The sequence below is a fragment of the Puma concolor genome, chromosome E3, assembly GCF_028749965.1.
Source record: "Puma concolor isolate L17-30 chromosome E3, mPumCon1.1.hap2, whole genome shotgun sequence".
Lineage (NCBI taxonomy): Eukaryota > Metazoa > Chordata > Mammalia > Carnivora > Felidae > Puma > Puma concolor.
In genome coordinates this window covers 30,770,111-30,793,370 of record NC_141682.1, presented here as the reverse complement: position 1 = coordinate 30,793,370, position 23,260 = coordinate 30,770,111, and the positions used below count along the sequence as shown (strand labels likewise).

At 43.2% G+C, this 23,260-nt stretch overlaps 1 protein-coding gene across 9 annotated transcripts in view; it reads left to right on the top strand.

Annotated features, from left to right (window-relative positions):
- MRTFB (myocardin related transcription factor B) overlaps positions 1-22,978 on the top strand; it is a 204,849-nt gene extending 181,871 nt beyond the window's left edge. For all 9 annotated transcript variants that reach the window (XM_086691181.1, XM_025916769.2, XM_086691176.1 and 6 more), the window contains 2 exons: positions 14,537-14,597; positions 17,315-22,978. In XM_086691181.1, coding sequence (XP_086547307.1) covers positions 14,537-14,597; positions 17,315-17,847 — 594 coding nt within the window. In that variant the 3' untranslated portion in view covers positions 17,848-22,978. The remainder of the gene's footprint in view (positions 1-14,536; positions 14,598-17,314) is intronic.
- The last annotated feature ends 282 nt before the right edge of the window (positions 22,979-23,260 follow it).

The following is a 23,260-nucleotide window of genomic DNA, read 5'->3' as shown; positions in this document are numbered from 1 at the left end:
AAAAGTGGTGGCTTTGTGTAGAAGGCGTCCCTTACGGCCCAGTGACACAATCCAATCAGGTGATGCTCACCAGAACCATGCACTCGAGGGTGATGTCTGTGTGGGCTGTTGTGACTGGGCCAAGACTTCTGTGGGTACGCTGGTGGGCAGGGCTGGCCCCACCCTTCTACAGAACAAGCTGCCCACTTGGTGGGGCAGGGCAAGCGTCGTTAGCAAGACTGATGGACAGTGTCAGAGCTGGCTCCCACCAGTATTTACATTCATAGACAAATATCCCACAGATCTGTGCTCTTCCAGCACATGCCCTAAAAAGTAAATCTCCTTCGCATATACCCCAGACGCTTTCCAAACTGCTACTTCTGTGCACTTAAGTGATATAATGCACTGGCCCTTTAAAAGCAGAATCTCAGTTCCCTATAGCTTTCTGGCTCCTGCCCCACTGATTTTCAAAGCCAAAGATTATGGGGGTTCATGTCCCCATTGGAGATCCCCAAGGTTGGGGGTGCCCACTGTGCGGCTTGATCTCACTCCCACTTATGGGTGATAGGGATCACAGTGCCTCGGATTTGGTTTCTGACCACACCCCACCCCTCCTTCCCTTCTCCATGTGGCTTTCTTTTTATCTTTAGCTGTGGGAGAGGTTCTGTTAGTCTTCAGGTCATTTTCAGAGGGAGTTTCACTATATTTAGTTACACACTTCATGTGTCCATGGGAAGTGAGCTCAGGATCCACCTACTCTGCCATTTCCCATGCTTCTCCTTTAAATCTACTTTAAATCAAAATACCACTCACTGTGAAGACTGCCAAACAATTTCAGCAGCTGTGTAACCTGCAATTCCTACTTACTCACAAATTCAGGGTTTGTCTTTTAACTTCTCCTTGGGGGTGGGTCATGTTAAGGATAGATGTGATGGTAGCCAGGGCATGTATTTTATACACGTTTCTCTTTTCTTCTCTTCTTACTTTTTTAAAGCCAAGTATAATTAACATATAGGTGTACAATATAGTGATCCAGTAAACCAGGTTCTCTGGTTGCTTTTTTTTAAAATTTACATCCATGTTAGTTAGCTTATAGTGCAATTTACGAGTCTAGTTGTTGTGTTTTTCTTTTTTAATTTACATCCAAGTTACATTTACATCCAGTTAGCATATGGTGCAATAATGATTTCAGGAGTAGAATCCAATGATTTATCCCCTACATGTTAATAACACCCAGTGCTCATCCCAGCAAGTGTCCTCCTTAATGCCCCTTGCTCATTTAGCCCATCCCCCCCAACACCTCCAGCAACCCTCAGTTTGTTCTCTTTATTTAGGAGTATTATGTTTTGTCCCCCTCCCTGTTTTTATATTATTTTTACTTCCCTTCTCTTATGTTCATCTATATGAGTTACGTCATATGATGTTTGTCTTTCTCTGAATGACTAATTTTGCTTAGCATAATACCCTCTAGTTGCATCCATGTTGTTGCAAATGGCAAGATTTCTTTCTTTTTGATTGCCTAGTAATACTCCATTGTGTGTATATATATATATATATATATATATATATATATATATATATACCACATCTTCTTTATCCATTCATCCATCAATGGACATTTGGGCTCTTTGCATACTTGGGCTATTTTTGATAGTGCTGCTATAAACATGGGGGGTGCACTTGCCCCTTCAAAACAGCACACCTGTATCCTTTAGATAAATACCTAATAGTGCAATTGCTGGGTCATAGGGTAGTTTTATTTTTAATTTTTTGAGGAACCTCCATACTGTTTTCCAGAATGGCTGCACCAGTTTGCATTCCTACCAGCAGTGCAAGAGGGTTTCTTTTTCTCCATCCACGGCAACATCTGTTGTTGCCTGAGTTGTTAGTGTTAGCCCTTCTGACAGGTGTCAGGAGGTATCTCATTGTGGTTTCGATTTGTATTTCCTTGATGATGAGTGATGTGGAACATTTTTTTCTTGTGTAGGTTGGCCATCTAGATGTCTTCTTTGGAAAAGGGTCTGTTCGTGTCTTTTGCCCTTTCTTCACTGGATTCTTTGTTTTTTGGGTGTTGAGTTTGATAAGTTCTTTATAGATTTTGGATACTAGCTCTTTATCTGATACGTCATTTGGAAATATCTTCTCACATTCCATTGCTTGCCTTTTGGTTTTGCTGATTGTTTCTTTCGCCATGCAGAAGCTTTTTATCTTGATGAGGTCCCAGTAGTTCAAGAGGCTGGTTTTTATTGTCTCTTTTTCCTTTGTTTGTTTTATTTCTTAAATTCCACATATGAATGAAATTATTTGGTATTTGTCTCTGACTGACTTACTTCACTTAGCATTAGGCCTGCCAAATCCATCCATGTTGTAAATGGCAAGGTCTCATTCTTTTTTTGTGTGTGGCTGAGTAATATTCCATTGTGTATAATATACTACATCTTCTTTATCCATTCATCTATCACTGGACACTTAGATTGCTTCCATCATTTGGCTGTTGTAATTAATACTGCAGTAAACATAGGGGCGCCTATCTCTTTTCAAATTAGTGTTTTGTTTTCTTTGGGTAAATACCCAGTGCTGAGATTACTGGATCATATGGCAATTCTGTTTTTAATTTTTAAAGGAACTTTCATACTGTTTTCCACAGTTGCTGTACCAGTTTGCATTCCCATCAACAGTGCACAAGGGTTCCTCTTTCTTCACATCTTCATCAACACTTGTTGTCTTGTGTTTTTGATTTCAGCCATCTCACAGGTGTAAAGTGGTGGCTCATTGTGGTTTTGATTTGCATTTCCCTGATGATGAGGGATGTTGAGCATCTTTGTATGTGTCTGTTACCTATCTGTATGTTTTCTTTGGAAAAATGCCTGTTCATGTCTTCTGCCCATTTTTAACTGGATTGGGTTTTTCTTGGTGTTGAATTATAGAAGTTCTTTATATATTTTGGATATTAACCCCTTGTCAATTAGATCATTTGCAAACATCTTCTCTCATTCAGTACGCTGCCTTTTTGTTTTGTTAATGGTCTCCTTTGCTGTGCAAAAGCTTTTTATCTTGGTGTAGTACCAAGAGCTTAATTTTGCTTTTGTTTCTCTTGGCAGAGGAGACATATATACAAAAATGTTTCTGTGGCTGATATCCCAAGAAATTACCTAAGTTTTCTTCTAGGACTTTGATGGTTTCAGGTCTCACATTTAAGTCACTAATCAATTTTGAGTTTATTTTTGTGCCTGGTGTAAAAAAAGTGCTCATTTCACTCTTTTGCATGTAGCTGTCCAGTTTTCCCAACACCGTCTGTTGAAGAGACTATGTTTTCTTCTGTGTATATTCTCTCTTCCTTTGTTATAGATTAATTGGCCATAAAGGCATGTTTATTTCTGGACTGTTCTGTTCCATTGATCTATGTGTCTGTTTTTCTGCCAGTACAGTACTGTTCTGATTACTCTAGTTTTGTATCTTGAAAACTGGGATTGTGCTACCTCCAACTTTGTTCTTCCTCTTCCAGATTGCTTTGGCTATTTAGGGTCTTTTGTGGTTCCATACAGCTTGTAGGATTGTTTGTTCTAGTTCTGTGGGAAATGTTGGTATTTTGATAGAGATTGCATGAAATATGTAGATTGCTTTGGGTAGTGTGAACATTTTCACAATACTGGTTCTTCCAATCCATGGGCATGGGATGTCTTTCCATTTGTTTATGTCATTTTCAGTTTCTTTCATCAGTGTTTCATAGTTTCTAGACCACAGGTCTTTCACCTCCTTGGTTAAGTTTATTCATGAGCATTCTATTCTTTTTGATACAGTTGTAAATGGGATTGTTTTCTTAATGCCTTTTTCTGTTACTTCATTATTAATATATAGAAATGCAATAGATTTCTATATATTAACTTTGTGTCTTGTGACTGCACTGAATTCATTATCAGTTCTAGTATTTTCTTTATATAGTATCATGCTCTCTGCAAATAGTAGAAGTTTTACTTCTTCCTTGCCACTTTGGACACCTTTTACTTCTTTTTCTTATCTGATTGCTGTGTATTCACATCCAGTACCGTGTTGAATAAACACGGTGAGAGTGGACATCCTTCACTTGCTCCTGATCTTAGAGGAAAAGCTGTTTCTCACTATCAAGTATGAGGTTACCTGTCTGTTTTTCCCATATACAGCCATTATGATGTTGATGTATGTTCCCTCTAAACTTACTTTGTTGAGAGGTTTTATCCTAAATGGATGTGACACTTCATCAAATGCTTCTCCTCCATCTATTGAGAAGATCATATGGTTTTTATTCTTTATCTTGTTAATGTGATGTATCATTCTTGATTGATTCATAAAGTATTGAACCACCTTTGCATCTCAGGAATAAAAACCACTTGATCATGGTGAATGATCCTTTTAATGTATTGTTGAATTAGGTTTGCTAATATTTTGGTGAGGATTTTTGCATCTATGTTTATCAGACATCATACTAACTTATAATTTTCTTTTTTTGTAGTGTCTTTATCTGGCTTTGGTATCAGGGTAATGCTGGATTTATAGAATGAATTTAGAAGCTTTCCTTCCTCTTCTATTTTGGATTAGTTTGAGAAGAATAGATATTAACTCTTCTTTAAATGTTTGGTAGAATTCACTTGTGAAGCCATCTGGTCCTGGACTTCTGTTTGTTGGGAGTGTTTAGATTACTGATTCAATTTCTTTACTAGTAATCAGTCTGTTCCAATTTTCTATTTCTTTCTGATTCACTTTGGGAAAATGGTATGTTTCTAGAAATTCATCCATATCTTCTAGGTTGTCCAATTTGTTGGCATATAATCTTTCATAGTATTTCTTATATTCTTTTGTGTCTCTGTGGTGTTGGTTATTTCTCCTTCATTTCTGATTTTATTGAGTCTTATTGTTTCTTTTTTGAGGAGTTTGGCTAAAAGTTGATCAATTTTGTTGGTCTTTTCAAAGAACCAGCTCCTGGCTTCATTGCTCCATCTGTTCTTTTTTTTTGGGGGGGGGAGGTGTTTGTTTTGTTTGTTTAGTCTATTTCATTGATTTCTGCTCTAATGTTTATTATTTCCTTCCTTATACTGGCCTGGGGCTTTGTTTTTTTTCTAGCTCCTTTAGGTTTAAGACTAGGTTGTTTGAGATTTTTCCTACTTCTTGAGGTAGGCCTGTATTGCTATAATCTTCCCTCTTAGAACAGCTTTTGCTGCATCCCAGAGATTTTGGACCATTATGTTTTCATTTTCATTTATCTCCATTTATATTTTGTTTCCTTTTTGATTTCTTCTTTGATTTGTTGGTTGACCCATTCATTAAGTAGCATGTTCTTTCCATGTATTTTTGTTCTTTCTATATTTTTTTTCTTGTAATTTTTAGTTTTATACCATTGTGGTTGGAAAAGATGCATGATAGGATTTCAGTCTTTTTTAATTTATTGAGACTTGTTTTGTCTAATATGTGATCTGTTCTGGAGAGTGTTCCATATGGACTTGAAAAGAATGTGTATTCTTTTGGTTTTGAATGAAATGGTCTGAATATATGTTAGGTCCATCTGGTCCAATGTGTCATTCAAAGCCACTGTTTCCATGTTTTTTGTCTGGATGATCTATCCATTGATGTAAGTGGGGTGTTAAAGACCCCTACCCTTAGGTTCTACTGTCAGTTTCTTCCTTTATGTCTAGTAATAGATGCTTTATGTATTTAGATTCTTCCATGATGGGTACGTAACTATATGTAATTGTTATATCCTCTTATTGGACTGTTCCCATTTCATTCTGTAGGGTCTTTTGTTTTAAAGTCTGTTTTATCTGATGTAAGTATTGCTGTGTCAGCTTGCTTTTTGCTTCCATTTGCATAATAATTACTTTTCTATCCCTGTACTTTTCAAAATCTATGTGTCTTTAGTCTACAATCAGTCTCTAGGAGGCAGCATATAGATGGATGTTACTTTCTTATCCATTCTGTCACCCTATGTCTTTTGATTGGAACATTTAATCCATTTACATTCAAGTAATTATTGATGGGTATATCTGCTTATTGCCATTTTGTTATTTGTTTTATGGTTCGTTTTCTAGTTCCTCTCTGTTCTTTTCCCTTGTGGTTTGGTGTCTTTCTTGAATGATATGCTTGGATTCCTTTCACTTTACTTTTTGCGTATCTATTACTGGTTTTTGATTTGTGGTTACCATTAGGTTGATATATAACATCCTATGCATATGGCATAGGCATATATTAAGTTGATGGTTAAGTGTGTACCCAATCTAAAAGCACTAAATTTTTACTCTTTCCCTCTGCATGTTTTATGTACATGCTCTCATACTTTACATCCTTTTATTTTGTGAAATACCTTGACTGATTTTTGTAGATATAATTGATTCTACTGCTTTTGTGCTTTAACCTCCAAATTGGGTTTTTATAAGTGACTAATCTATGACTTTTCTTACGTTTGCATTTACCTGTGAAATTTTTTCCTTTCCTAATTTTCTTATTCCTGAACCTGGCCTTTTCTTTCCAAAGAATCCCCTTGAACATTTCTTGCAAGGCTGTTTTGGTGGTGATGAAGTCCTTTAAATTTTGTTTGACAAACTCTTCATCTCCTATTCTGAACGATACCATTTGCTGGGTAGAGTATTCTTGGAGGTTTTTTTTCCTTTCCACCCTTTGAATACATCATCCCACTCCCTTCTGGCCTGGAAGGTTTATGCTGGACAATGAGCCAGTAGTTATATGGGGTTTCCTTTGTACGTAACCATTTTCCTTTGCTGCTTTTATAATTCTTTGTCACTACTTTTTGCCATTTGAAATGTGTCTCAGTGTTTACCTTCTTGGGTCACCTTCTTTAGGGTGCACTATGCCTCCTAGATCGGGTTGTCTGTTTCCTTTTCCAGATTAGAGAAGTTTTTGGCTATTAATTTTTCCGATAAATTTTGTATCCCCCTTTCTCTTCTCCTTCTGGGATCACAATAATTTGAATATTGTTATGGTTTGTTGTGTTGCTGATTCCCTTAACCTATTCTCATTTTTTATTTTGTTGTTGTTCAGCTTGGTTGCTTTCCATTACTCTGTCTTCCAGGTGACTGATCCATTCCTCTGCTTCCTCTGTGATTAAAAATACACAAGAGGGAATCAATTTCACTTATTGAGTTCTTACTCTCTGGTTCTTTTTTATATTTTGGGATACAGTCCACTGTCTCTTTATTTTGTCTAAACCTGTTTTTCTTTGTACTAGGAAAATCAGCTATGTCTCCTGCTTTTGAAAGTAGGGTCCTCATGAAGAAGAGGTCCTGTCGTACCCTGTAGTGCCATGTGCCTCGCTGACCAGAAGTAGTTGCTTCAGGGGGTCTCTTACGTGTGTTGCATGCACCCCACTGTTGTGGCTGAGCCACATTTGCCTTTAGTCCAGTTGGCTGCAGTGACCCACTTTGCCTTCTGTGGCAGGATTTCGTCTTTATGCTGTTAAAGGGCCAGTCTGGGGCTGCCTTGGGCTTGTAGTTGGATCAGATCCCTGCCTTCAGCCCAAGTTGACAGGGCTATGGTTATACCAGCCTGCAGGGCACTCTCCCTGCTTTGTCCCTGAGAGCCTTTGACTGCCAGCCCTGCCCACTAATAAGAGCACCTGTCTGCCCCAAGCCTTCGTGTGTGCGGTTATCTTCCCATCTGCCCAGGGCAGGTTGGATGGTGTGAGTCCCCGAGAGAATGACAATCAGTATGTGGGGTTACCAAGGCAGGTGGAGAGTATTTGCGCTGGTTCCTACAAGTGTCGGGTGTCTAAACTTGGCAGGCAGGGGAAGAATGGTGCCCACCAGCTCTTTGGCTCTTGCAGAAGTCTGCCAAAGATCCCTGCCTCTCCAGCACATGTTCTGAGATTAGTAAATACAAAATTAATCTGCTTCCCTTATACCCCAGGCGCTTTTCAAACTGCTCCTTCTATGCTGTATCTCAGTGGGGTTGTTCGTTATGCTGGGTCTTTAAGGGTGGGGACTCGGTTTCCCATTGCCATCCCGCTCTCCCAGAGCTAAGCCCACCGATTGTTAAAGGACCCAGAGTTAAGGCCCATTGGTTTTCAACGTTTCCCAGTTCAGGTCCCCGATGTTAGGGGTGCCTGATGGGGGTGGGGTCTACTCCCCTCCTTTCTCTGTGCTTGTGGTATCCCTCTCCTTTGTGGTCTGTCTCACCAGGAACTTGATTCCCTACTGCGTCTCTGCCCCCCCCCCCTTTTCCATGTCTCTTTTCCATGTATTCTCCTACCATTACCCGTGCGAAGTCTGCTATGTCACTCTTATACCCATGTGGCGGTCATCTGGCTTTGTCCGTGGGATCAGGTGAGCCGAGGGTCCTGGATTCCACCATCCTCCCAGAAGTCCTCTATGGGGCCCTCTTTCCTAAAGCTGCCATTCGTCAGGGGCATTAAGCTGATGGTCTTCCACCTGGCTGGCCATCGGGACTGCCCAGCCCCTACCTTACCCTGCTTCATCTTCCACGCGTCTCCAGAACCCTCTGCTCCAGTCGGCCAGCTTATGCAAACCATTTTGCTAGTGTTTTGAGGAAGAGCACTCTGGAGGAGACTGACCTCCTCCTGACTTCACTGGGCGCTGATCCACAGCCCAACCAGGTGCTCCTAGGCACGGTGCGCCAGGCGTCCCCCTGTCCGCTGAGCCTTCCTCATTGCTCCCTATTGCAAGCCATGGGAAGAGAGTTCCCGTTGGTAAAGGCGTCCGGCCCGCAGTGGGTGCCCAACAACAACCTTGTCATACCTTCCCCTAAACTTTGTCCTGGTCTCCTGGTCTCCCTCCCCCTCTAAACTAAAAGGTAAGTTTCGAGAAAGAACCCCTGCCTCACAGAGGATCCACACTTTGTGTAGCAAGCACTGAGCAAGCCCGTCACCTCAACCAGGCAGTGAGCGGTCACCATGACCTACCCAGCCGCCTCAGCGGACAGCTGCAGAAATTGCTCGGTCCCAGGCCGCAGCATACAGTTCGGCATGCTCCCAGGGTGGCCTGCCTCCCGGGAAGTGCAATTACCATGTGCTTCTGACTGCTTAGTGCCAAAGGAACACAGTCCCTGTCGTTGAAAAGGTTTTCTTCAGTTCCACAGTCAGCAGGGGCCCTTCTCTGTGAGGGGAGAACCAAATTTCAGAAATAGTTTTAAACATTTACAAAAAGAATGGGAACACACGGTGCTAGACTAGACGGTCCTCCCCATTAGTCCATAAGAAGTGACACCTGTTCTCTCCACAGGAGAGCAGAGATGAAATGAAAGGCAAAGAGCTTAACTGCAATTGGTGAGAAATTAATAGGTAGGACGCATCCTTCCAAACCCGGTTCTCATGTGTAGGTTCATATGTGCTGCTCACTTGATGCATGGAACAGCAGAGAAGGAACCTCACCTCCCTTTAACCAAAGACAGCTGACCGGAATCCCTGCCATGTTTGTCTCTGGTTGTTGTTTACAGGCTAAGGGAGCTCAGCTCTACATCACTGTCTGGTGTTCTTTATACACCGTTAAGCACCGAACTCCAGGCATGCTGAGGTTTTCAAAATACCTTCAGTCAGACTTCCAGTTTCACTATTGGCTAAGCAAGTCTTCCACAGATAACAGCTGTAAAGCCTGGTCCTAATTCAAAGAGCATTAATACGAGGGCACTGAAGAGTGAATTGATGCAGCATATTCTGGTGAGGAGTCCAGACTCGGAGGAAGGGAGATAAAAGGCATGAATTCCCTCTTTTTGCTGCTTTTACTCTGGGATCAAGCTAAGTGGTGAGGTTACCGGTCGAAAAACCATAGCCTTTATGCCCTGGGAAGTCTGATGGCTGAGTTGAGAGCAACCTAAAAGGAAAGGAACAAGTGGGGAAGATCCCCAAATTCTGTCTGTATCTCGAGCTGACTCCTAAGCCACATAGACATTGGGTGGTCATGGGAGCGGAGCTAAAGATAAGATGTGAGCTGTGATTGACCTTCCAAATGTTTCTTGGGCCGAAGTTCCAAGTCCAGCCAAGTTGACTGCATGCTAAAACAAAAGAAACCACTCATCTGAGAAAAGTAACAGAATAGAGTCTCCACTATGTGATATTCATAGCCATTCACCACATGCAGTATAGAAATAAGGAAGAAAATGCAACCCTTTCTGAAGGGCAAAAGGCAGTGAATTAAGAGCAACTCCAGCTAATCCAAGTATTAGAATTTGCAAATAAGGGTGTTAAAATAGCTATTATAGCTATCAGTGATGTAAAGGAAAATGTACTTGCAATGAATGAAAAAATAGAAAATACAGAAATTATTTTTTTGATGAAATGGAAATAATAAAACTGAAAACTATGGGGCACCTGGGTAGCTAAGTCAGTTAATCTTCTGACTTCAGCTCAGCTCACCATCTAGCAGATCATGAGTTTGAGCCCTGCATCAGGCTCTCTGCTGTGAGCACAGAGCCCATGGTGGATCTCTGTCTTTGTCCCTTCCCCACTCCTTCTCTCACTCTCTCTCTCAAAAATAAACATCTTAAAAATAAATAAAACTAAAAAATACATGATCTAGAATGAAAGAGGTGCCTGAGTGGCTCAGTTAAGTGTCCGACTCTTGATTTTTGCTCAGGTCATGATCTCAGTTTGTCGGATTGAGCTGACAGCACAGAGCCTGCTTGGGATTCTCCTCCTCTCTCTGTGCCCCTCCCCCTGCTTCTGCACTTGCTCTCTCTTTCACAAAATAAACACTGAAAAAATAATAAAGTGAAAAAAGTTAGAGATGGCCTTAACAGAATGGAGAGGACAGGTAAAAAGACAGTGAACTTGAAGACAGCTGAGTAGAATTTATCCAAATGTGAGTAAGAGAGAAAAGATTTTATTTTTAAGGCGAACAGAACCTCAGAGACCTGTTGTTTAATATCAGACAGTCTGAGATGGGTATGATAGGATTCCGAGAAGAGAATGAAGCAGGCCAAATATTCTAAGAAATAATAGTCAAGGGGCACCTGGGTGGCTCAGTCGCTTAAGTGTCTTTGGTTCAGGTCATGATCTCAAGGTTCCTGAGTTTGAGCCCTGAGTTGGGCTCTGCACTAACAGTGTGGAACCTGTTTGCAATTCTCTCTCTCTGTCTCTCCCCCAGTCTCTCTCTCAAAATAAATATATAGGGGCACCTGGGTGGTTCAGTCCAGTGAGCATCCAACTTCGGCTCAGGTCATGATCTCATGGTTCATGGGTTCAAGCCCCGCGTCAGGCTCTGTGCTGATAGCTCGGAGCCTGGAGCCTGCTTCAGATTCTGTGTCTTCCTCTGTCTCTGCCCCTCCCCCGCTCACACTCTCTCTCCCTCTCAAAAATAAATAAACATAACAAAAATTTTTTTAAAAAAAGAAAGAATCCAATTTTTCACAAATATGATGAAAGACAAGTTTGTAACTTTCAGATGCTAACTGAACATCAAGCAGGGTAAATAGAAGGCCTCATCATATCATAGTCAAATTACTGAAAGCCAGAGTTAAAGAGCAAATCTTGAAAGTGCCAAAAAAAAGCAGTACAATGCACACAGGGTAACAACGGTAACAACTATTTGTTTTATGATCGAGTTTTCATCAGAAACTGCTGAAGTAAGAAAATACCCAAGAAATGTCTTTAAAGTTCTTAGTGGGGAACAGGAGGAAGAGAGGGACTGTCAAACTAGAATTCTGTATCAAGTAGAAATACTCTTTAAGAATAAAAGTGAACTAAAGATATTTTCAGATAAAAATTAAGAATTCATCACCAGAAAACCTGCACTATAAAAAATAACATTGTAAAGGGGTTTATAAAATATGTAGATGTAACACTTAAAAATATCAATAACGGATGGTGGAAGTGGATCTAGATGTTAACCAGGGTTTTATATCTTGTGTACAATGCTACAACATTAAGTAACCTACAAAACATGAAGGCTGTATATTGCATGCCCATACAACTAAAGAAGTACAGCTATTACAAAATAGAAACATTTAGTTAGAATTCCAAAAATAAATGAATATGTATTTTTAAAACACAAGAAAGGAGGAACACCACCACCACCAAGAAAAACAGGGCAAATCAAAACAAAATGGTAAACACACACTTAATCCTATCACTGATTATGCAAGACACAGAAATGGAGTAAACAAGACAATTAAAATGCAGAAATTATCAGAATGACTAAAAAACAGACCCAGCCTAACCGAAGCCCTGCAGTGGTTTCAAGAGATTTCTGTGGGGTTTTTTTTTTTGACATTTCTCCCTAAGTGACTCACTTCTAATACAAGTGGTGGAAGCCATGGTGTTTGACTTCTGATACTAGTTCATAAAAGGCATCCTCCTCCTGCCTTGCCTGCTCTCTTTTGGATGCTAGCTCTGGGGAAAGCCAGCTGTCATGTGGACAGTCCTGCAGCACTCTGGAGAGGCCCGTGCAATGGGAAACTGAGCACACCCCCTCCACCACCCCCCCCCCCGCCCCCGTCAACAACCAGCACCAACCTGCTAGTCATATAGTGAACCATCTTTACGATAGTACTCTCCAGCCAAGCTGGAAGATGGCTGTAGCCTGGCCAGCATGTTGACTGCACGCCCATGGAAGTGCCCCCACCAGAACTGCCCACCTCAACTATTCCGAAATTCCTGACCCACAGAAAACGGGAGATAACAACTCTATAGCATCTGAAGCCAGTAAACTTGGAAGAATGTGTAATACAGCAATGCGTAACTAATGTATACATCAGTGAGAGGCATACTTTTTTTTTTCGGTTGATAAAAATAATAACTAAAATTTCTTAGTTTTTGTTTAAATTCCAGTTAGCGGGGCACCTCGGTGGTGGCTCAGTTGGTTAAGTCACTGACTTCTGCTCAGGTCATGATCTCACAGTTCATGAGTTTGAGCCCCACATCCTGTCACTGCAGAGCCTGCTTCAGACTCTGTCTCCCTGTCTCTCTCTCAGAAACAAATCAACATTAAAAAAAAAAAAAATAAGGGGCGCCTGAGTGGCTCAGTCGGTTACACGTCTGACTTGGTTCAGGTCATGATCTCGCGGTCCGTGAGTTCAAGCCCCATGTCAGGCTTTGTTGCTGACAGCTCGGAGCTTGGAGCCTGCTTTGGATTCTGTGTCTCCCTCTCTCTGTGCCCCTCCCCTGCTCACACTCTGTCTCTCTCGAAAATAAATAAACATTTAAAAAAAAAAAAAATAAGTTCCAGTTAACATACAGTGAAATATAGTTTCAGGTGTACAGTATAGTAATTCAGCACTTCGTACATTACCCTGTGCTCATCACAAGTGCCCTCCTTCATCCCCATCACCTATTTAATCCATCATCCACCCACCTCTCTTCTGGTAACTATCAGTTTTGTTTTCTATAGTTCAGAGTCTGTTTCTTGGTGTGAAGAGGCATACTTTTTTTTTTTAATAATTTATTATCACTTTAGCTAACTTACAGGGTAACAGTGTATGTTACAGTGTAGGTTGGCCTCAGGAGCAGAGTCCCATGATTCATCACTTACATACAACACCCAGTGCTCATCCCAACAAGTGCCCTCCTCAATGCCCATCACCCATTTTCCCCACCCTCCCCAACTCCCCACCCCCATCAACCCTCAGTTTCTTCTCTGTATTTAAGAGTCTGTTATGGTTTGCCACCCTGTCTGTTTTTCTTATTTTTCCTTCCCTTCCCCTATGGTCTTCTATTAAGTTTCTCAAATTCCACCTAGGAGTGAAAACATAGGGTATTTTTCTTTCTCTAACTTACTGCACTTAGCATAGTACCCCCTCAAGTTCCATCCATGTTGTTGCAAATGGCAAGAGTTCATTCTTTTTGAACGCCAAGTGGCATTCCACTGTAAATATATACCACATCTTCTTGATCCATTCATCAGCTGATGGACATCTGCATTTTTTCCATAACTGAGCTATTGTTGATAGTACACCTTTCATCATTGGGGTACATGTGCCCCTGTGAGTCAGCACTCCTGTATCCTTTGGATAAATTCCTAGTGGTGCTATTGCTGGGTCACAGAGTAATGCTATTTTTAATTTGTTGAGGAACTTCCACACTGTTTTCCACAGTGGCTACACCAGTTTGCATTTCCACCAATAGTGCGAGAGGGTTCCCCTTTTTCCGCATCCTCACCAACATCCGTTGTTTCCTGAGTTGTTACTGTTAGCCACTCTCACTGGTGTGGAATGGCATCTCAATGTGGTTTTGATTTGTATTTTCCTGATGATGAGTGATGTTGAGCATCCTTTCATGTGTCTGTTGGCCATGTGGACATCTTCTTTGGAAAAGTGTCTATTCATGTCTTCTGCCCATTTCTTCACTGGATTGTTTTTCGGGTTTAAGTTGGTAGGTTCTTTATAGATTTTTGATAATAACCCTTTGTCCAGTATGTCATTTGCAAGTATCTTTTCCCATTCTGTCTATTGCCTTTTAGTTTTGTTGATTGTTTCCTTAGCTGTGCAGAAGCTGTTTATTTTTTTTTTTTAATCTATATTTTTGAGAGAGAAAGCCTGAATGGGGGAAAGGGGTCCCTTAATGCTCCCAACTGTTAATGCTTCTGGGTCCGCATGAAAGAAAGCTAATTTATATTCTTTGTTGTAGATTTCCAGTGCACACAGTCAGCAGATGGACGACCTCTTTGATATACTTATCAAGAGTGGAGGTAGGTTACAAGTCACATCAGAACCCGCCAGAGTCACCTTTTATGACAAGGTTTTGAATATTTTCCTTTAGAGCTCATGGCATATCTTTGAGTAGCGAGAAACATATTTTTCTAATTCCAACTATATTTACTGTTTTAAATCTGTTAAATTAGGACACTAAAACTTATAAAATGGAGGAAAAACCATTGTTTCAGCTGAAAACAATAACGTAATGTTAGTTTTATCCATAGATCTCTGCCTTTTGAAAATAACAGACCATCTCAAAAACAGCAAAAGAGAGCCAAATTTAAATTCCACACTGAAAAACTTTAAAACATGTTCCCTATGTATGTCACTGTTATGGGATAAAAGTGCTCTACTTACTTCACACATGAATTCTGTAACAACCACGGGTTACCTAGTTCAGACTGTAGTGACTTTATAGAATTCAAAGGCAATTTTGAAGCACTTTCTACATATAATTGAAAATCTTAGGGGCGCCTGGGTGGCGCAGTCGGTTAAGCGTCCGACTTCAGCCAGGTCACGATCTCACGGTCCGTGAGTTCGAGCCCCGCGTCGGGCTCTGGGCTGATGGCTCGGAGCCTGGAGCCTGTTTCCAATTCTGTGTCTCCCTCTCTCTCTGCCCCTCCCCTGTTCATGCTCTGTCTCTCTCTGTCCCAAAAATAAATAAAAAAACGTTGAAAAAAAAAATTAAAAAAAAAAAAAAAAGAAAGAAAAAAAAAAAAAAAAGAAAATCTTAGACTTTATAGTGTATCATCTTAAAAGGAGATAAGGGGGGCCACCTAGGTGACCCAGTTGGTTAAGCGTCCAACTCTTGGCTTCGGCTCAGGTTGTGATCTCACAGTTTGTGAGTCTGAGCCCTGCATCAGGCTCTGCGCTGACAGCTCCGAGCCTGCTTGGCATCTCTCTCTCCCCCTTCCCCACTCATGCTGTCTCTGTCTCTCTCAAAATAAAGTTAAAAAAATTTTTTTTCAAAAAAGAGACAAGGGATATTAACCACACACAAAAGAAATCAAGGGTATCTCAACCTCCGCAAACCTATCTTTCAAAACAAATATAAAAAACAGTATTTTAAAAATTCAACAAATACTGTCTGGGAATAAAGTATTCTTAAATTACCTTGGTGAAAGGAGTTTTAATCACTTTTTTAAACAGGGATCAAAATTTCCCCATTCATAGCAGCTTCTATCCCTAAATAGCATAACTGTTTGGTTTTGAAGACACAGGAAATTCTTGATGTTTGACTATAGTTCTACTTGTGCAAATAGATTTTTTTTCTTTTCCTAAGAACTATACTGGCATCACAAAGTAATTTAAACTCATTGTATATCTACACCATGGAGATAAAAGAAATAGACATTTCATGGCCATGATTTTAGGATATTTTTAATGGTTTGGGTTTTTTTTTTGTTTTTTTTTTTTTTTGCCAAATCTGGTGAAAATAAAGATTTTTTTTATATGATTAGAAAGAATAATTTTTACAGCCTAAATTTGGAAATTAAGATGTGACAAAGTCATCAAATGAGTTATTTCCTACAAGGCATGATTTTTTTTTTTTTTTCATGGCAAAGTATCCAGTGAGTATGTTATTTTATCCTGTTGTAAACCACGGCCAGTAATCATGAGCACAGAGATTTAAATAGTTGATTATGAGCCTGGTTACTGAGATCGCACTGTCAGCTTTCAGAACAATTCTAGGGACGACTACAGGAATTGAGAAACCACAGACCGTCCTAGAGTTGCACAGTCAGCACACACGGTTGACAGTCCCCAAGCAGGAGTCAGCCTGTAGGTTCTTTCCCTTATTAAGCATCCCGGCCTTTGAGCTCTCACAGCTGTTACTAAATCCACCCTTCCTGGCGTGTCTGCATACGAACGAAACCAATCAGATACCCTAAGAAAGTAAAAAAAGATACTTTATTTAAGTAAATGTATCTATAGCAACACTGCAATCTAATGCAAATGGTGTTAATTTTCTACTTGATCCAGCAACGAGTAACACAGATTTAGTGCTTATTAAGACATTTGCCAGATCTTCAAGATTTTGTATAAATTCAGAAAACAAGACAAAAAAGGCAGAAAAGTAAGGTGACCCATCTTAAAAAAGAGGGTCAAAGGAGCCGTGTGTTAGCTATAATTCAGAAATAAAAGATGGTGGGCATTGCATCTCTTTCGAACTTTATACAGAACGTATATAGTTCAACTATAATGATAGTAGGAAAAAGAATATAGAGCTTTCAGGATATTAAGAATGTACTTCATGGCTGCACAAACTGGGAACACAGTTGTGACATTAAGGTTCACTTTAAGGGTGGTTGCTGCTGTGACGGCAGATCCATGGTATAGGACAAGACATGAACCCTGTCCGAAGCCTGAAGTACCTGGGAACCAGGACCCAAAGATCAAATTATCAATTAAATGTCACCATCAGCTCCTCCCTGGTGCCATATCACTGCTTGTCATGCTTACTGCTCTTAAGTAACAAGACTAGAAAGCATATCAGAATGTTATAACCTGAAAATGTTTATTCAGCTAAAAAGAGCCATCATCCTACAGGCGATCAAGGACTCTATCTGACCAATAGCATTCTCTTCCTACCCCTAAGACGGACTGTGTAGAAGTCCTCACAAAATAGCAAAAGAACTGTCCTAATTCATAAAAATGTTTAAATAGTATCACGTCCTTACTTACTAATCACTTCAATTATTTTACACAGAGATTTCCCTCCCTATAAAAGAAGAGCCTTCTCCCATTTCCAAAATGAGACCAGTGACAGCCAGCATCACCACAATGCCAGTCAACACGGTGGTGTCCCGGCCCCCGCCCCAAGTCCAAATGGCACCACCCGTCTCCTTAGAACCCCTGAGCAGTTTATCTGCCAGCTTAGAGAACCAGCTAGAAGCTTTCTTGGATGGAACTTTACCTTCGGCCAACGAAATTGTTCCCCTGCAAAGCAGCAGTGAAGACAGAGAGCCCTTCTCTCTGATCGAGGACCTCCAAAATGACTTGCTGAGTCACTCAAGTGTGCTGGACCATTCACACTCACCCATGGAGACTTCTGAAGCCCAGTTTGCTGCAAGTACCCCCTGTCTGTCACTTGACCTCTCTGACTCAAACTTAGACAACATGGAGTGGCTGGACATTACCATGCCCAACACGTCGGGACTCACTCCCCTCAGCGCCACCGCTCCCAGCATGTTCTCCACTGACTTTCTAGATCCACAAGACCTGCCGTTGCCATGGGACTAACATCACAGATTTCTCGTCCGAGTTCCTGACGTCTAAGAAGATGAAGATCGTTCTGAAGAGGGCAGTTTTTAGAGACAGATCCATAGCGGCGTTGTTGCAATTAAAATATGTTGTCATAGAAAGGGTGGCTAGATGGTCACAGCCTGGAAACCAAGTGTGAAAACATGTCATTGCATCCGGCGGTGAATTTCTACAATTTAACATAGCACGGGGCCTTCTGAAAAAATCGCTGGTCAAAGAAGACTCATTCGTTTTTCCAGACTTCAGTAAAGAATGCAGAGTACCTTTAGATAAAGACATGACAGAGAGTGACGTGTGCAGGATAACTACATGAGGGTTCTCCGTCAACTACATTTAAACCTCTGTGGTCGCTTTAAGACCCCAAATAGAAGGCAGACAGCTCCACTCACAAGAGGATGCCAGTTGAGGGAGGTGAGAGGTCACTGCACGTGGTGTTTCCTAGAAATGGCCTGGGCCTGGTCAGGCAGCACAGGCAGTGGAGAGAGAGCGCCAGCCAGTTCCGGGACAGCTTCCAGCTGAAGATTTTCGGTTCCATTCAGAAACCAACATAATTTTTTGTGTGTTGTAGTTTATTTTGTGGTTTGGGGAATCTTACTTTAGATTCCCAAATTTCAATTCAAATGGATGATCTTTCACCATCACCAGACAATGTAAAAAAAAAAAAAAAAAAAAAAAATACGGTCATAAACCACTGTACAAAGTCCACATATAATGAATGATAACACTGAAAATTCTCTTAGCAACCCTCGGGGTTGATTAGATTGATTTTCATGTGTATATTAGACACTTGTATGTACACTCTCACATGTGGTATGTACAGCCTACACTGGGGTAAGGGAGTGGGTAGCCAGCGGTTCTACTTGTTTTAATAACTAGAATATTTCTAGAGTACTTGAGCCATGTGTATTTCTGTATTTAAAGAAAAGCTGAATGATTTCAGGTAACCAGACCCATCTCAAAGAACCCAGGAGGCTCCAGTGTGAACGGTCCTCCTGAGCTGGTGAGTTGCAAAGAGAGGGCAGGGGAGAAGGCTGTCGTCAGCCGGGACATTCCTGCAGCGGCTCCGAGTTAGACTCTCACCAGGCTGGCCGCCAGCCCCCAGCTCTGGCCGCCTCTCCTGTCGCTTTTCCCTGCCTGTCATTTTATAGGCTTGTAACTGGATGTCATACCCGAGTTCTCGCTATATTATCAGGCCGAAGATTGAAAAACTGGAGGTTTTAGTAATTTTTTTTTTTTTACATAGAAGTCACGTTTGTTGAGTAGTTTCTGAAGAGTTTTCTAAAATGCCAACTATCACAGGACTTCCAAAATTAGGTCAAGCTAGTCATTTAAGTATACGATAAAATGTAAATAACTGAAGAAAAACCCTGCAATCTACCAAAAAGCGTGAAGGTGTTTGTTAAATACCATTGTCATGCTCTACGCCTTGCTTTGTGTGAACCCGAGGGTCAGGCTGATCTCTCTGGGTCGTGAGGTGGTGATATCCCCACAGCGACGTGGGAAGAGCCAGCCTGACCCACTGTCTGGAAAGAACTGGGGAATCACTGCCGGGTTTGCGTTCTGCCGCAGAGCCGACCTCCTTTCAGATTTTTATTTTGGTTTCTCGATCTTACTACATGCAAGGAAAGTTTGTTTTTTCCGTATCCGGTCGCCCCGCACACTGCAGCCCTCTGTGAGGTGGCACTTCCCAAGTTGAAAGCACTTCTGAGTGGTTCGAGGCAGAAGCGGTTATGCTCAGTGTGGTCTGAGTAGTTGAGATGGCGAGGAACTGGCAGGCCGGCGCATGCAATCTAGAAACTTCGAAGCAGGATGTACCCGTGAGCAAGGGCGAGGGCGCCAGCCGCCCTCTGGGGATGGAGGGCCCGTTCGCTCGGGCAGGCCCTTCCTCCTCTCAGGGGAGGTCAAGGCCCGGGGCTTCACTCAGATTGAAACGAGGCTTACGAGGTTGGCACCCGACATCGTGGGACTGCAGGGGACGGTGGCGCCGCCTCGTGTCTCGACCCCGCTCCCCCCCCCGCCCCGCTTCCGTCACCCTGAGCCACGCGCACACCGGGTGTCCCAGCCCTCAGCAGTCCTCTTCGCTCTCGTCAAACAGGGTTTGAAACACGCCCCAGGAAGGCCGCTCTCCAAAATACAGACCCGGCGCGGAGAAGGCCGTCTCCCCAGCCTGCCCTCTGCCCGCCACGCACCGCGAAGGTGCCCGCTTCACACGTGGGTTGTCGCCATCACGTGCAGGGCTTCCTCGGAAGGGAAGGCGAGGAGGCTCCCGTTCGGGGGTCCGCCGGCCTCCCGCTCGCACCATTCCTTCGGGGCCCGGCCAGGGCGGCGAGCCCGGCGTCCGTGCCGTGGGGGCGGCCGCCGGGGGCCCCCGTTCCACATTCTAGGTTAGAAGGAGGACACGGAGCTTGGGCAGCGTGTGACGAGACCAAAGAGGACACGGAAACGAGGCCCCTGACCTGAGTCTGTGGACGCGATACGAAGCGCGACAGGAAGGCTGTGCAGTCCAGAGGACTGCTGTTACTGTCCGAGGTGGGGGTCTCACGGCCACCGAAGCCCAGGGCAGGGTGGCGGTGGACGTTCGTTGTGAACGCCTGTAGCGTAGACGTCGTGCGTAGTGCCGTGCGTCATGCGTCATCTTGCAGACTGCCATTGGCCAAGGAAACGGCCGGCTCCGAGAGTATGCGTTTCCTCACATCCACGCTTCCTTCCCTAAATGTTCCTGAAACACGACAGAACCGAGCTTGCCTTTCGAGTGTACGCAGTTCTTTCTTGGTCACGTCACTGGGCGGCCGGACGAACAGAAAGTGACACCGAAGCGTCTCCAGCCTTTGGAAGCCCAGGGGCACGTGGGCACCTTGTCCATCTCCGCAAAGCGCGTCTAGGGAGCTGCTGCAGGCGGGTCGTTGGTGGTTCACGTTCTAGCATTCTCCTGAATCGTGCAATCTACTGTACAGTATTTGCCACCTATTCGGACAAAGACACGGTCTCAATTCGTGGGATTTCTTGCTCGGATGCTTTGTGTTTCATAGGACTATTTTTATAGCACTAGAGAGATCTCATTTCAGTTCCCTTTCTAAACTGCACGGTTCTGTGACCCACGTAACTGAGGCTGGAGGAGGTGCGGTTTTGGAACAGGGGCGAAGGTAGCCTGGTGTTGCCTCCCAGCTGCCGCCTCCTGAAAGCAAAGTCATGGTAAGAAGATAGCACCACGGAACTGTACAGTCAGCGTATCGGCGGCGTGTTGCCCATCCTGTCACCAAAGTTGACTCAGGCTTCCTCTGCCCTTTCAACCCCAATCATTCCAGGCCACACGGCTCTCTTCAGAGCCCTTTCAGAATTCCTAGGCGGAAAGCAGCCACAGGAGCTGGCCAAGCAGCCGTCCCCGCAAGTGATGGGACAGTCCCTCTAGTCTGCCAACAGACTGGGCCACAGAGAAGCGGTGAAGGCAGTGGGCCCGCCTGGCCTCATCGGGCTCCTGCCTGCCGGGGGGGGGGGGGGGGGGGGGGGGAGCCTGTGGCACCACCAGGGACTTGTTAGATAAGTTCCGGGAGAACAGCTGTCCAGTGTCTACCAACAGAGCAACACAGGCCATTTATCCAGATCCACAAGTAACCCTCCATTTTCCGCCATCTGGCCCTGCCGACGTGTGCAAGCTGGCTCCTGGCGCCAGAGCAGGCTACCACACAAACTGTCCACCACCCTGGAGGCCACGCAGCCCACACCATCAAAGAACATTAAGTGGAAGGTCAGGTTTATCAGGGAGCACAGCTTACAAGTGCAGAGATGCGGATTGGGAGAGCATCCTACCTGCGCATCAGCTCATCCTCTGAGTGGTTTCAGTCAAAACTGGAAAATCACCAGAAGCAGTGATTCTCTGTCCTGGTCCCCACCGTCGCTCACTCACCGTCCGTCCGGGCTGCCTTTCTCATGTGTGAAGTGACTGCCCGCATGACACCCAAGAGGGGTCTGTGTCTTCCCCACTCCCCCTGGCCAACCTGCCTGCAGAGCTGATTCGAAGCCCACGCTTCATAAAGCTGCACGTTTACAGAGTGCTCATCGCCCCCCCCCCCCGCCCCCCCACTACACCCTGCTCTGCTAGTTACCAGCCAGAAAGGTCACAATTCTGTGACACGAGGATGGCGGTCTCAGACCAAAGGTGCTGTCTGGAATCAAAACAGGCCACTGGCGATTATCAGCACAGCTGTTGTGTTGAACAGAGCTTTGTGCCAACTACTAAGACAAAGCTTTAACCCAGTTCACAGAATCACCGAGACTTGTAACAGTTACCTCTCTACATGATGCTGTAAGGAGACTTGCTAACTTGGTAGGAAGAGGGAGCATTTAGGGAAGGGTTTAGTATCTACCAAAAGTACTTAACCTCAAGTAACCAGTAGTAATGCAAACTCGCTTTAAAGGAACCAAAGGCATTGCCAAGTATTTGCCAAAAGGAGGCACTTTTTATTTAAAATTTGAGACTAATGAGCTCTCAAGAATCAGTCCCAAAAAGGTATTATCCATTTAAGGTTATAGTTTTCACAAAGATGTAGATATTTCTCTGTTGTTTTCATGTAAAATAGTATAGATTTGTTTTGTTGGTTTCAGAAGAATGCATATTTAGTAGTAATACAGAGTTTCTTCCTAAGTACAGGTTAGTTTCCTTTTTTTCTTGCTTGCAGTAGAAACACAGCGTGATAGGTGTTTCTCTTCTTATTTTCATTGTCACATCATGTCTTAGCATCTCACTTTATGAAAACAAGGAGAAAGATACCCATCTACAGAGCCCCGCTTACTAAAGCACTAGCCTAATAAAAAAATTACGGCAATCGGGGGGTCCATTCATGTACTGCCTTTATGTTGTTTTTTAAAAGAAAAACCATGATGCCTTTGTATTTGCTGTTTGCACCCCTGAAATCAATTCCGTATCATGTCTGAACGCCATACATTTTGCACATGTCCTGTACATAGGCAACGCATACTGTATTTTTATATGTGTGCACACTGATCGTCAGATCTTTTGTACATAGTGGCAGTATTGTAGCCGATCGGGAAACGTTTGATATCTCAGCAATTTTGCATTTTTTGTGTCTCAAATAAAAAACATTTTGATGTACTGTGGTTCTTGCTGTGCAGAGGGAGGGCCACACCCTACGGGTCGGGAGAGCCACCGCGGAGCTGGGCGCAGGCACGGAGTTTGGAGGAGACCCCACCTTCAAACACACACCTCACAGCACCTGGCTGCAGGCGAAACCAGTAGCCTCACCGAGGTGAATTCTAGCTCACAGGCCAAGTGGGCCGCCCTCCCCCAAGTCCAGGAACGTGGGAGACAAGACAGAAATCAGGACTGGCCGAACCTGAACATGGCAAGATTTACACCAAAGCCATGTTCATTCTT